This window comes from Camelina sativa, chromosome 14 (genome assembly GCF_000633955.1).
Source record: "Camelina sativa cultivar DH55 chromosome 14, Cs, whole genome shotgun sequence".
Taxonomy (NCBI): Eukaryota; Viridiplantae; Streptophyta; class Magnoliopsida; order Brassicales; family Brassicaceae; genus Camelina; species Camelina sativa.
In genome coordinates this window covers 9,538,341-9,553,662 of record NC_025698.1, presented here as the reverse complement: position 1 = coordinate 9,553,662, position 15,322 = coordinate 9,538,341, and the positions used below count along the sequence as shown (strand labels likewise).

General features: G+C 36.0%; 3 protein-coding genes across 5 annotated transcripts; 1 reads left to right on the top strand and 2 right to left on the bottom strand.

The window, feature by feature from the left end:
- Window positions 4,037-4,721, bottom strand: LOC104740679 (auxin-induced protein 15A-like). Its single transcript, XM_010461357.2, has one exon. It carries the CDS (start codon window positions 4,596-4,598, stop codon window positions 4,245-4,247), a length of 354 nt encoding a protein of 117 aa, XP_010459659.1. The 5' UTR covers window positions 4,599-4,721; the 3' UTR covers window positions 4,037-4,244.
- Window positions 6,226-8,367, top strand: LOC104743407 (cell division control protein 48 homolog C-like). The gene has a single exon (XM_010464494.1). The coding sequence runs from the start codon at window positions 6,226-6,228 to the stop codon at window positions 8,365-8,367; it is 2,142 nt and encodes a 713-aa protein (XP_010462796.1).
- On the bottom strand, window positions 8,630-10,307 carry LOC104740678 (protein TRIGALACTOSYLDIACYLGLYCEROL 1, chloroplastic). 3 transcript variants are annotated; one of them, XM_010461355.2, is made up of 3 exons: window positions 10,161-10,307; window positions 9,855-9,948; window positions 8,630-9,780 (listed from the first exon to the last, which is right to left on the bottom strand). In XM_010461355.2, exons 2-3 carry the CDS (start codon window positions 9,899-9,901, stop codon window positions 8,742-8,744), a joined length of 1,086 nt encoding a protein of 361 aa, XP_010459657.1. In that variant the 5' UTR covers window positions 9,902-9,948; window positions 10,161-10,307; the 3' UTR covers window positions 8,630-8,741. The 3 variants fall into 3 exon arrangements, with proteins under 3 accessions (XP_010459657.1, XP_010459658.1, XP_019090797.1); XM_010461356.2 differs by having other exon boundaries at window positions 9,855-9,931; XM_019235252.1 differs by lacking the exon at window positions 10,161-10,307 and having other exon boundaries at window positions 9,855-10,151.

The window sequence follows — 15,322 nt, the reverse complement described above, 5'->3', positions numbered from 1 at the left end:
TTTTTTTTTTTTTTTTTTCATTTTACTATGAGGGAATGTTTTTAACTTTAGTTTTTTTTTTCTTTCTGTACTGACAACAATTTGGTGTTGAATTTTACGGCGTGTCGCGTGTAAATGTCAATCTACCCATCTCCTTGCTTTGTGTTGTTAATCTATGAAAAATATGTAACAAAAAAAGGGTTTCTTAAAATTACATTAATATGATTTTTTTCCATCTAGTATCACGAAGTTTTCTGGTTCGGTAAACAAAAGAATCCGTTCCTACTACCGAAACCGACAATATCAACTGATAGGGTTTATAAATTAAGAAAAAAAAACCTTTTCTAAGGGTAAGAGAAATATCAATTTTGGACTAAGCCCACTCCACTTAATTCGTCCCAAGGGAAAGGAAGTATTAATACTCTAAAACTTAACTAACTGTATATTAGTTGTGACCTCTTTGAATAGCCTGTAAATGAAAGGTGAGTTTTGATTCAATTGGTTTTACTATTTCCACGACTCGATAGTCTGTATACCAAAGAATAATAATAAGGCCGACATTTTCTAGTAAATATCTTTATATTTAAGTTTGAAGGCCGGCAAAAAAAAAATCAAGAAAAAAATGTCTCAAGAGATGAACATTCGGATCCATTGATTAGGGTTAGTCCAAGTGTGTGCCAACAATCCTAATTGTGGAACTTAGCATTTAGAGATCATTTGCTGATAATCAATGTTTTAAGAGTCTAGCTACTACTTGATTTGCTAGGGTATTCACATGTTCATGTATTCTAATTTCCACACTTATTACCTTCGATTCTGAGCTATATATATCACAATTGGAAACACTTCTTATATACCGTAGATAATAAGTCAATTACTTGGACTTTTCAGAGATTCTTCTTTTCTTTTCAACTGTCTATAATTATGATGTCTAAAATGATCTATGAAGAATCCGCTAGTGCAGACGTTATTGTCAAATGTGTTTATCCTAGAAATCAATGATTCTACACAATTATAACCTTCAATATATACAGTCCTAACTACATGTGTTGATGATAATCAGATTCGTTCTTTTTCGGAAAGAAACTACAAATTATTCGACCAAGTTTAATTAATCTGACATTCTAAAAAAATTCGCAGGAATTAAATTGGATCTAATCTTAATTAGGTTTTTCTGAAATTCAGACTAGTGTTTGTGTGTGTGTGTGTGTTTTTGTTACGTCATTGTCATTGAAGACAGCTATATTAAGATTTGGGTTTTGTCTTACCATTAACCTTACATATAAATAATCTGCGCTATGAATTAAGATTTGTTCAATCAAAAATAGTAAAAACTCTGATTATGATATATTAATACACCATGTGGCTTTGATGAGTATCCTTGTCGCTTCTCTCTGTTTTGATAATCTTTTTTGGTTTTTCTCAGGTTTTGTTACATATCCATTAAATTACTTACCATATCATCTTTACTAGTAAATATTATACGTTCACGAAGCAACGGCCAAGCCAATGAAAGAACTTCGATACATTATTCTATAGTTGACTTGCGTGTATTACATAACACTTTCGCAGGCATCATCATGTATTCGGATTTGTCTACATCAACTCATTTTTAGGGAAGTGGAAACATTGCTTTCAAAAAAAAGCTAGTATGTATGCACCTACAATATAAAGATTTTGAATAAATAATTCGGCTAAACTTTAGAAGAATAGTTTACCTAATTACAAATGGAATAGTGTTTCAGCTAATGCACATTGAGTGGCTCTCTAGTGTTTAATCACTACTTATGGTTAATACATATTCATTTCTAATTGTTGTTGTATGAAATCGACAATATAGATAATACGAATATTCTTAGGGATAAATCGGAACTGATCATTTTATTAACGTAGAATTCAAGAGAAGTGTTTACAGAAAATACAATCAAAGCTCTAAGCGCAATTAATACGAATGTAAATACACTTTTCTCTCTGATTGCCAAAATTTCGGTTCTTCAGCTCTGACAATGATTTCTGATATATATAATGGGCTAGTAACTTAGGGTTTCTCCTGTCTTTTTATAAAATAACGATTTTGCCCATGCGGCCTAGCGGGCTAAATCCAAAACTTCAGCCCAAAACTTCCTAAGATCTTCGGTTTGGGCTTCAGAAATGTTGGGGACAAAACCCATATCCAACACTAATTGCTATAGACTGTCTTTTTCGGGTGAAAGTCCTTAGTTATAAAAGTCAACCTCAATTATTATAAAAGTGAACCTCAATTATTTTTTGTAATCGCTATAGACCGTCGGCGTTATTATTATTTTTTCTGTCAAAAATCATTACAAACGTGGGAGACTTTTTCATCTTCATAAAATTTTCAAAAGATATTAGTAATACATGTTAGAATTAAAATTGTGTCACCTTATCCATTTTAAAATCCGCATATAATACATATTGCCAAACAAAAATCAGAAATTCAAAATCAATATTGTTGATTTGTCATCTTTTAACCAAAATATATAACATCTAAATGGGCTTAACAGAACATAAAATACAATTATACAACAAAATGATATCTGGGTACGTAAAATGTTTTTTTTTCTTTCTTTTTCTGAAAAATAAACGAGGTTTACATTAGGTGATTTAGAGTTTTAGTCAATAAATCCTCTTCACACCACATAATTTTTCTGAAAGAATTGAAAAATTCTTTTTGATAAATTTATTATAAAAGTCAACCTCAATTATTATACCTCAAAGGCTCTCCTATTCTTTTGAAAATTACTTGTAAGGCGCCTCTAGACTCTCAGAGTTTCAATCAATAAATGTATATATGTCAAGATATGTTGAAAAAAAAAAAAAACAAAAAAAAAAACGAGAGTTCTTCTTTCGTGTAAGGATTTAAGGAAACTCGACCGTCCGTTAAGTACCGTACGGCATTGCTAAATGTTACAATGTTGACGTTAAATCTGAGCCGTCAAACACAAATACGTGGGTCATCATGTACTATTCTTAGATAGTATACGATCATAACTCCAAGATATATAAACGAAGTGTGGGTATCGAAGGGATCTACTTTTATAGTTTTTATCAGAGTCACGAAGTGTGGGTACCACTTGCATGTGCTCTCTCTCAGACATATTGATATGACATCTCCAATGTAGTGTAGTATCTTTTTTTTTGTTAACATCCCAATTTATTTGTTTTTTTGGAGATGAAAAGAGTTTTGAAGTATACGATTTGTGTTTTTTGAAGTATATTATTTTTAGAGATGAAAAAGAGTTTCAAGTGACAAATTCATAGTAGTTAGACGAATAGTGACATATTTTTATGATTTGATTGTTCCCTGGAACTGGTAAATAATTGGAGCAACTCGTGGAATCGCTTAGAACTTTTATGCCAGACGTGCTACCAAGTGCCAATGCCAGAAAACAAAAAAAGTTAGTGGCAGTAACTAAATGCGTTCGAGTAGTCGAAAAGCGCATGAGAATTGGTGAACAATATAATTATATCTTCCTGCTTTTGCATGTGTGTGTACGCACAGTGTTAAAATTCTTTGTCAATGTGAATGAGCATTTCAATGCTTTCTTAACTATTTTATTTATTAGTTCATCAACAGTTTTAAAGTTTTAACGGCTAAAAAACTACCGATTCCAAAAGAAGGCTTCCTTGGGATTACTTTCTTGGACGAGGTCGCACAGTAATGCTTTTAAAAAAATCAAATATCAAAATGCAATTTACAATTCGTTTCATTTTCTTGAAATGTAATCTCCTCCCACACTATCAATTCTCCTCATCACCTCCAATTTTGTCAAGATATACATTCTTTTCTTTCTTTTTTCTTTTTTTTTTTAGTTTTTTTTTTTAATTACATCCAAGATATACATTCTTTTTTTTGTTAACAATATGCTAATATACATTATGTTAGATTCTTTAAATGGGAAATATCATGCAAGAATATTTACATAGAAAATGGAACAAAAACAAATTATAATTACGAAGAAAAATAGCATTCACTGATATAATAATAGTCCCTCAATGGGTTCTACATATAATCACACCACCACAACGAGAAAAATTATCAGAGTATGTTTTATTCCTCCCTACAAGTCTACGATAATAACTAAAAGTGGTTTAATAGATCACTCTTAGAGGTATCTCTAGAGTTAGTCTCGTTCTAATTGAAACACTAACCCAGTTGTACCCCAAAATCATCTAAAAGTTAAAAATAGGCTAAAACAGATCGTCATTACCAAAATAAGATAATCATTAGCAAAATAAAAACCCTAAATATATGTTGATTGAAGCATAGAAGTGATGAGAGATTTGAAAGCTACTTCTTCACAAGGGATAGTGAGACCCATGTTGTGGTCGAAACCAAACTCTTCCTCAGCTTGTTGTAGAAGAAGTTGAAACTCGGCTCGGGTCAAAAACGAAATGGGTAAGACGTACCTGACCCGATTCCCTCCTACGTAGACAACGAAGTGACCTTTGGGAACATCCTGAGGAAGAGAGTCTCCATCATGTTCATTTTCTTCGTTATACTCACTGCTCTGTTTTTTCCCCAAACTCGCACACCTCTTCAAGATTTGCTTAATCATAGTCGTCTGTGTCAGCTTGTTCCGGTTTATAATCGGCATTCCCTCGGGAGTGAATTGGGGATTCTTTGGGAGGTTCTTTGTAATGTCCTTCTTGTGGGTGGCTATAGGAGTGAGGAGAGAGTGAAGATGGGTTCGTTGTGGTTTTGGGGTATTTATTGATAGTTACATTAAATATGTAGAGAGAGATGTATACAGTTTTATAAATAAACTTTACCCAACTTTATAATATAGAAGTCTGTGAGTATGGGTCTAACAGTCACTAGACACATCCTAGTATTGGACTGGATCAGTTCTTTTGTTTAAGGTTTGGAAGAAAATAGAGTTTATTTTGGTGTTTTTTTCACATATAAGACCAATTAATTAGGTGAAGGGTTAATTATAGATATATAATAAAATGATTAGACCATTGTAACATCTCGATTCTCTACATAATAACATGTATGTATACAACTATTTTTTAACTAGTGGACTTTAACAAAAAAAACTAGTGTACAAATATGCATGTATACAAGAAGAGGTGATTTTGAGGCGTGGGGTAAAGTAAGATGTGTTTGTCTCGATATATGAAGTGTCTGTCTGCTACGGAATAGATATTTCTCGTACGTTTTTACAATTCGTTGTACGTTCAATTATACATGTATACATATATAGTTTTTTGTTGTTTTGTTTGATAATATTTGTTGTCGAAGTTAAATATTAATTTGGCTAAACAGTGAGATAACATAGAAACCTAGAAAGCGACTCTTGGTTCATCTGGTTTAGCTTGAAAAAGATAGTAAATATAAAATGTTATAAAACTTTGGTGAACTTTGGTGAATGCAAATTAATGGCACACATTAGTCGCACTAGAGGCTGTATCTAACTTTCAACTTGGTTTCGAATTGTAAATTTTCTAACTAACTTTCGGGTCACACAAATAGCCCTAAATATATATGATTCAGCTGTCAACATATGTCCTTAAACTCGACACACATTTTTAATTTCAATATTTTTAAACATAATTCAGTTTAGGTATAGTTACTTTGCATGTCAACAGTAGCACAATACTTCATTATAAGGAACAAAAAAACAAAATTCGACGTATTTTGTTCAAAAAAAAAATAAGAAATGTGATATACTTAAATTGAACGTAATTAAGTACGCAAACGCTAATGCTTGCAAACAGTTGATAGAGCCAAGACGTCGTACTTGTTTTGCAATTCCAATTTCAACATCAATTTATAAACATGAGAGCCTGAGACTAATCGATGATTAGAAACCAAAAAGGGCAGCATATCGATGAGATCGTGAAAAGGACAATATAATGCAAACGTCAAGGACTAAGGACAGTACCCTAACCAATTAAGGCTTTCTCAATTAATATTCCTGCCACTGCAATTATGTATGCACATGCACGTCCCAAAACCCATCCCATTTATTTTTCTATTTATTATTGTTTTGTTACTTTGGTAGCTTCATGTCAATTCCAAAATTTGTTTCCTAAAGTTTTTGAATTAGACCAAAAAGACGATGACCAATAGTGAATTAATGGATGGTTTATTAGTGGGCTTTTTTACGTAGCCCAATAAGAGTTACGCGGCAAAAACATGGTTTATAAAAAACTTGTCAAGCGACAGAACAGAACTATGTCAATTTAACCTAAATCTGACAAATACCAAAGCCGGCGATGGTGAAAAGAGGTCGGAGCGGTCGCGTTGCAAATCGGAGATTCCAAAACCTAGTTCTCGAATCATTCGAGAAGGGATCAACAGCAGAGGAAATCGTCGATGACCTCCGTTCAAAGGACCGTGAATGGTCTCGATCGAGTCGCCATGTTCTCCTGCTTAACGTCAACCAAATCCTCCAATCCAGGAACGTAGGCAGTCAAGACGAAGAAGAAAGCAATGGAAGATCAAAATCACGAAAGAGAGCCGCCACAACTTCACCATCAGGATCCTCGTGGTCTGATGCCGTGGATGGAAATGTATTAGATGATGATAGTGGTAAGTCAACTCCACAGTTTGATTTGACAAATGATAATCTCAGGGCTTCGTATGATACAAGGAAACAAATTAGGGTTTCTGATGATGTTGAATCATTAGAGACAGAGAATAACAAAGGTAAGAAGTTTAAGGATCTTGGTGGGTTAAAGGATATATTGCATGACCTAACGATGCGTGTAAAGATTCCTCTGCTTTTGCCTCAAATTTATGAACGTCTTCAAGAGAAACCAATCTCTGGGATCTTACTTCATGGTCCACCTGGTTGTGGCAAGTCTACATTGGCTCGTGCCATTGCTATTGAAACTGGTCTTCCTTTTTACATGAAATCTGCTTCTGACGTTGTTTCTGGTGTTGCGGGTGAATCTGAAGAGAATGTTAGAAAGCTCTTCTCTGAAGCGTATAGAGATGCTCCTTCTGTTATCTTTATCGATGAGATTGACGCGATTGCATCAAAGAGGGAGAATCACCAGAAAGGTATGGAGACTCGTCTTCTGACACAGTTGATGAGTTGCATGGATCGAGAGTATATGCTTCAAAAGGAGAAAGAGTCGGGTTTCGAAATTAGCGGCCATGTTATTGTTATTGCAGCTACAAATAGAGTTGACGCTCTTGATCCAGCTATGAGAAGGGCACTACGGTTCGACAAGGAGATCTATCTCGGTGTGCCAGATGAAAAGGCAAGAGAAGAGATTCTTTCTTTGATAACACGGAACCGTCCTCTTGAACCAGGTTTTGATATGGCAATTGTTCCTCGTAAGACGTCAGGATTCGTCGGGGCAGATCTAGCACTTTTGGTAAAGGAGGCTGCAAAGGTTGCAGCGGAGAGATTTGTGTATTCAAGAGCGTCAGAATTTTCAACTGATATTGATTCTTTGTTGAGTATGCAGCCATGTGCGTTTCCAGCAGAAGAGATGAAGAAACTCTTCTACACTACCTCGGATTTTGAGCAAGCACTGAAAGATGCTAAACCTTCGTCAACAAGAGAAGGGTTCTCTACTATACCTAGTGTAACATGGGAAGATGTAGGCGGTCTCGATCATATAAGAGAAGAGTTTTATCGTCATGTAATCAAACCGTTGAAACATCCAGAAGAGTGCGAGGGATTTGAGTTCTGTTCAGAGACTGGTTTTATGCTATATGGACCACCTGGTTGTGGTAAAACACTAGTAGCCGAAGCTGTGGCTAACGAAGCAGGAGTTTATTATATTCACATCAAGGGTCCGGAGCTTCTGAGCAAATACGTTGGAGAGACTGAGAAAGAGATTAGGAAGCTGTTTAGCCGCGCAAGGGCGTGTTCGCCTTGCCTTATCTTCTTAGACGAGTTTGATGCACTGACAACAAAACGTGGATCAGGAGAAGGTGCTTGGGTTGTTGAACGGCCACTGAATCAGTTGCTCGCTGAAATGAGCGGTGGACAAGCACGAGATGGTGTGATTGTGATTGGTGCAACGAATAGACCGAAAGAGATTGATCCTGCGGTTACAAGACCAGGGAGGTTTGGGAAACATATCTATTTACCTCTTCCAAACGCTGTTCAACGAGGTTTGATTCTGAAATCTCTTGCGAGGAAGGTTCCTTTAGACCCAAGTGTTGATCTGGATGAGATAGCGAGAATGGAGGGTTGTGAGAATCTTAGTGGGGCTGATCTAAAATATTTGGTTAAAGAAGCGGGTATGCTGGCTCGAGACGATGAGACATGCTCGAAACCTCGTAGGATCAAGAAGATTCATTTTGAGGACGTTTTGACTCGTATTAAACCTTCTGTTACGATGCAGCAATTAAGAGAGTATGATCAGATACACTCATCTATGCAAAGCCGCAGGTGAAGAGATGAGTCGAGGTTGGGCCAGAGCATTTTTACTTTCAACGTTATTTTCCAAAATTTATGTTCTTTTTTGTTTTTGTATTATTCCTCAATCCATATTCTCATTTCATTTTTCAAAACTAACTATATTTTTGGAATAATATAACTCGTTCTCTAAATTGAAGAATAGTTTTGTTCTACATTGATAAGTAAAATGTTGCTTCATAAGATCATAGCATAACATATAAGCTTATGCATAAGATCATAGCATAACATAAAAGAGCTAGTGAATGCAATTTTTTATTGATTTCTAAAATGATGTTCCTTTCATCTTTAAACAAGTGATTTACAGAAACCCATCTAAACCAACATAAGAAGACATGGAAAAAAAAATTGTCAAACACAGTTCTTCAAAGAATCTCCAGCACCCTGAAAGAAGAAGGAAGAAAGCACAAAATCCGCAATAAAGATTCCAACAAGAGACATGACAACTGCAGAAGTTGTAGATTCACCAACACCTTTAGCACCTCCCGTAGTGGTTACTCCCCAAGAACAACTAATCACCGATATGATAGCTCCAAAGACCTGAGATTTAATCATGGCACTCACAATATCCCATGGTCTAAGTGCTCTGTGAGCCGAGTCCATGATTATGTTAATGCTGATTCCGTAAACCGCATCAGAGAGTAGAGCGCTCGAAGCCATACCGACAGTGAAACACATGAGTGTCAGAAACGGTAAAGCCAGACACGAGGCGATGACTCTTGGTGTGATTAGATAATCAATTGGGTCTGCTCCTAAAACCCTGAGTGTATCAGTTTGCTCTGAGACTTGCATTGTCCCTAGTTCAGCTGCAAATGCGCTTCCCATTCGTCCAGCAACAACGATCGATGTGATGACTGGACTTAGCTCTCTAGAGAAAGCTAAAGCCAAGACACCTCCAATGGATCTGTTTAGACCTAGTCTAGTGAATTCTCTAACGAACTGGATCGTGAAAGCCATACCAACAAACGTAGAAGTGAGAAGACAAACTCCAAGAGATTTGGGTCCTGTTCTCTCCAGCTGTTGAAGAGTGTTCCTCCAGTGAATCTTACCCTTAAGAATCCGGAGAACAACTTGTCCTGCAATGATAGGAACTGATAAGCCTCTCCAAATGTACTTAGAAGGTGACCATTTGCTAAATGGAAGCTCAGCTCCCGGACTCTGTGCACTGTTTTCAACGGATGCTTCTTCTTCTTCTTCTTCTTCTACTTGTTCCAACATAGACATGGATGGGTGACCGTCATTAGCATTCAAGTTCACATATAATCTTCTTTGCCGTGTTAGATTCGAAATCCCAAAAGACTGAGTTTTTCTGATGAACCCAAGTTGACAAGGCGGTTTAGGGAGCTTATTAATCCCAATGGATGATGATACATCAATTCTTGGAAGGATTCTGCCAAAGATTTATTAATTCAAGAATTCAATATAAACATTTCAAGAATCAAATCAGACAAATGAGAAAGCTACCTATGAGGGAAACAAAACGATTGATGGATACAACAAGTCTGCATCATTGCTGTTGCCTTCTCTCTTCTTCTTCTTAACTGATTCAGTTCCACCTCTAAATTAAAACACGAAAAGGAGTAATAATTTAGGCAGTATCAATTCAAAAAAAAACCCAGAATTCGATTCAATAAGTATAGTGTTGCATAACGTAACGGAGATCCAAATCGAAGCAACGAATCCAATTAGGTTCCAACTTTTTCTAGAGTAAACTACCACTTCCTACAACAAACAAACAAAAAGCATAATAATATGAATAAAAAAACTTACAATTAGAAACGAAACAAAGCTAGGACGATCAAAGAAGCTTGCCCGAGAGGATTCATCGAGGAGAGAAAGTAACAAACACAGTGCCCAACAAAGAAACACACAGTTGCGATTGCGAAGATGGGATGTGTGGGTTTAACTCGCACAATCTTTTCTCCCCCAAAAATAAAAACAAAAATATGCAAATTGAGAAAAACTTAACGGGCCGTAAAGCCCATTTTAGATTGCAATTAGTACATGGGCCTCAGCTATTCAAGTCTGATCCACTTGTACGTTACGTATTCTTTTTTTTAACGTCTTAGGTTTTTATTAATCAGAAATTGGTACATAGTCATGAAACAAACAGCTCTGTAAAATACAATGGAGGATAGAAAAAGACTTGAGCAGTTTGTGTTTGATGGTGTGCTACTTTAGCTAACTTATCAGCAGCCTGATTACATTCTCTTTCAACAAGTAAGAATGAAATCGAGTTAAAGTGATCCGCCCAACTGCGGATATCTACTAGGAGATGTTCTATGGTTATATTTGTAGATCGCTTGTGTAGAAGATCATCTAGCGCCTTACAATCACCTTCTAGGATTACATCACGGTAACCTCGACACTAGGTCAATTGGAGTGCATGTAGCAGTGCTATCCCTTCAGCTTCAAGAGGGGTTCATGCTTGTTTTAGTTTAGAGCTTCCAGATAGCATATATGTTCCCCTTGCATCCCGTATTATCCATCCCGCCCCAATACTACTATTCTGATAAAGGAAATTTCCATCAAAGTTTACCTTGACTGCATTGTCTGGAGGTGGTTTCCAACGGAATGTCTGAGTATTACGCAATGTAGCTGATCGCCGCCTGGAGGTATTGGAGATACATGTTGCTGTTAACCACTCTATAACATCGTCACTAGCCTTGTTGATTACCTCCCTCGGTTCCCAACTAACCTTGTTGAAGATGAGATCATTCCTTGATTTCCACAGTTGCCAACCAATCCAAAATGGTAAATGTTGTTGATCCACATCCATTGCCGAGTTATACATCAATAGTAGCGTTTTGACGTTTCTTCAATGTTTGATGTAAAATCTTGACCTAATGGTAGGCCGGATAGGCGCCAAGCTGTGCTAGCATAAGGGCAATCAAATAGGATATGATTGATTGTTTCGATGTCTAGATAGCAACGTTGGCATGTAGCATCAATAGGGATTCCTCTACGGTTTAGTTCACTACCAGTGCTAAGAGCCGACGATAACACTCTCCAATAAAAGTGTTTAAGCTTCGGTGGTAGTGATGTTTTCCAAAGCTTATCTTTGAGAGAAGGGTTACCTTGTGGTGGTGCTATCGGAGCCTCATCTTCTGGTAGGTGGTTACTAAGCCAATATCCAGACTTTACCGTATAGATTCCATCCTTTGTGTAGTGCCATACTAGTTGATCTGAACAGGGATGTTGTGGAATGTACATTCGGCGAGCATAGGTTGCGTCTTCGTGGGAAAGTAACAGATTGAGCTTATTAGTATCCCATTGTCGGCTACCATCTTGCCATAATTCATTGAGTGTTGTATCTTCGCCCAAAGAATGGCCAATCGCATGTCTAGGGGGATGAGTAGGGATCCAAGCATCTGTAGCCGGATTTATTGATGTTCCATCGCCTAGCTGGTATCGTAATCCTTTGATAAGAAGGTCTCGTCCATGTAGAATTTATCTCCAGCCGTGTGATGGCTTTGTTCCGAGTGTTGCTTTTTGAATTTCCGTATCATGAAAATATCTGCTCTTGAGAACTCTTGCAAGAAGGGAGTCAGGCGATTTTAGTATTCTCCATGCTTGCTTTGCGAGTAAGGCGTCATTAAACTTCTCTATATCTCTAAAACCGAGACCACCTTCATTCTTTGAGAGAGTCATTCGTTTCCATCCTACCCATGCTATACGCCTTTTTGAACCATCTGAACCCCACCAGAATTGAGAGAGGATCGAATCTATCTCATGACAGATTGTATTCGGGAGTTTAAAACAACTCATAGCATGTGTTGGCATAGCCAAAGCCACTGATTTCAGTAAAACCTCTTTACCACCCTCGGAAAGATGTTTTCGAAATTCCGGCGAATCTCTGTCACCAAGCAACGAGAGTGTCTCAATTCAGCCTCCTTATCCGGTCTGTAAATCCCAGACAACAGAATCTGCGTGCTATGATTCGTTTCTTTCCTCGTTTGTGGGGCATGGAAAATACGGTTACGGGTCGTATTGTGGAACATGGTCGAACACAATTCTTGTTCCCCTCCAATGAAGCACTCCTTCTGGTGTATCGTCGTGGTACGTTACGTATTCAAGTCGATGTTTGTTATCACACAAACTGAATCAGATGTGAGATGCTTTTTTTTGGTAATGATCAGATGCGAGATGCTAGTTCCGTTCTAATGTAATCTTAAAATTTTCCTCACACGAGTTTTTTTTTTTCTCTTCTACGTACTCTTGTATAAGTTTACAAAACTATTATATGAAACTCTTTAAATATGAATAATCAATATCATGCCTAAACTTTCATGTCCATATATTTTTTACATTTTTATTTTGTTTTTGGATGTGAAAAGAGAAATGGTGGTGGCCACGTGACAGTGATACTTTGTAACCTTTACGGAGACAACAACATTATCTTTTTCTTCAGCCGGTCCGTTCTTTAAAAGCACACTCTCTGTATTATATATGCCTCTCTAGAAATACTCACGTTTAAACCCTACTCTACACTACAAACCAAAAACATTACTTCTCCTATCCTACCCAAACGTGATTCTATCATATTGAATGCACCCGCTTTCTGATGAGGGCCTCAGTTCTTATAAACAAACAAAAAACAATTTGTAGTAGATGATCATATATGGACTCATAATTAAGAAAACACCGATTTTAATTGTTTTGCTTTTTAGAGAGTACTTCGTCGCATCTTAGAATTATGTTATAAATATTCAATATTTTAAATATATGATACAAAACCAAGTGTATAAAGTTTTCTCAAGTCGTATTTATATAAGATTTAAATAGATTACTTTTTACCAACAGAACTTGAACATGAGATTTTGAGACACATTTCCTTGACAAGGAGGTACTTTAGCTAGTAGTATTCGTAATTTCGTATATGTATAAAAATATTGAGAAAGCATATTGTGATGCATGTGCATGGGATGGGCAAATGGGGCCGGCGAGCTCTACAAGGCCCATAAAGCTAAAAGAAGAGGAGAGGACCACGTGGCAGGGGGGCTAGCTAGTTCTACAAGTGGAGTGGATACTAAGAAGTAAGAAAGTAGGAATGAGTTGAATCTCGTGATCGCACTGTTTCTACTATTGGCAATGCAGTGTTGCTTTCGTCTAGGGTTTCAGAACTAGCCCTCTTCCTTAATTATTTGTTTTCACTTTACTTTTCTCACCTATCCAAGTCCAACCACAACTTAAATTGCACTACCACTACGACTACCACTGGACTACCACTGGTCCACAACAACTTATATATACAGTATCTCTATTTTTCAAATATCTGTTCTGTATAGAACTGTATGAGCTAGCTACTAGTTAAGGAGTTACATTTTCCAAATATATATATTTGCAAGTTTTTTTTATTTTTTTTTTATTCATGGTTTTGTGTAGCCAATGATTCTTGGAGTGATCACCTCACCCCGACATAGTATTCAATTTGAACTTTGGATATTACAGCTCGTCCAATGGGGGATGATCACTCCTAAAAGACTGATCTCTTTCATCGGATCGAATCAATCCCAAACATTAGGCATTGCGTGCTGTCAAATTTAGCTAATCTTCTAACATTTTCTTAAATAAGTTTAATAGATTTTCTCAATTTTATAATTTGTTAGTAAATGTATATAGAGTACTTGAGATATTTCGTGTCTTCACATATACTATATACGAATAAAGTTTCATTTTATATATAATCTTAAATTTACCAAGAAGCTTTGAGTCACTTCATTCCTTTATATATTCAACAAGACAAAAAGCCATTCGAGGCGGAAAGAGCATAATTATCACTTTGCTTTTTGCTTAAAAACTGATGGTCACTGAGGAATGTGGAACCTTCATGAATCTTATGTTAGTTTTAACAAATCTACTTCTATTTATTTTCGCCTAAACATCATACGGATTACGGACGAGACTTTTTATCATGTATATCTCCAACTTCTTCGTATAATCACGTAATTACAATGAGAATAGAGAAGCTATCATTTGACGCCAATATCGCTCTACCGGGACTAGAATCATTCTTAAAGTATAAGCTTTACGAAAATAAAATTCGGAAGACTTTTTGGTTGAATCATAAAACTTAATTCTTTTAGATCTATCACGGGTAGAAAATTTTCCTAGTGGTCAATATAAAAAGTGTATCCAACGAAAATCGATTTATAGTTTAGACTAACAGAACAATAACTAATTTGGATTATCATTACTTGATTCAAATTTAAACTCATATTTGTTAGTTTTTTAGCAACTAAAAAAAAGTAGAAACTCTAATTTTGCCAAGATTTTGGGTGAATACAAACCCTCTCATTTTCAAAGATAATTTGCATCCTTAAAAAACAAATAGACGGTAGAGAATCGAGATGTGTACGTACTTTCGTATTCATCTAAAGTTTTTGTTCAGCTAAAAGTCAATCATTATCCTTGATAGTTTAGTACATCAGTAATAAGATACTAAAGCCAGAAACAATACCTCAGTATATCGTTTTTGTTATCAGTATTAAACAATTAACAAGAAAAGAAGACATAGATACACTAGCTATCAAAGATAATGATTGACTTCTAGTTTTAACTTTTAAGAGAGAGAGATATAGGTAGAGAGAGGAAGTGAAGGGTGAGCACAAGGCTCGAGGGTGAAAGACAAAGACATAATAATTTGGACTTCTCTTCTTATATAAATTTCCCCAAACAAGTCATGCACTCCACAGTCCTCACTCTCTACTTGCCTATGTGTGTGTATTGACAAATCATAGTAAGATCATGTTCCAATAATCATTTGTTATGTAATCACTAAACACTGCCTTATATGCTATATCATTTGCCATAATTATTTCTGAGCACGCAATACATTTGTATTTTTTCATTACTATTTCAATACTATATTATACTCCTCCATAGTCTATTCCTTATAAACTGATATTTAGAATTTTTATTTTCTTATTACA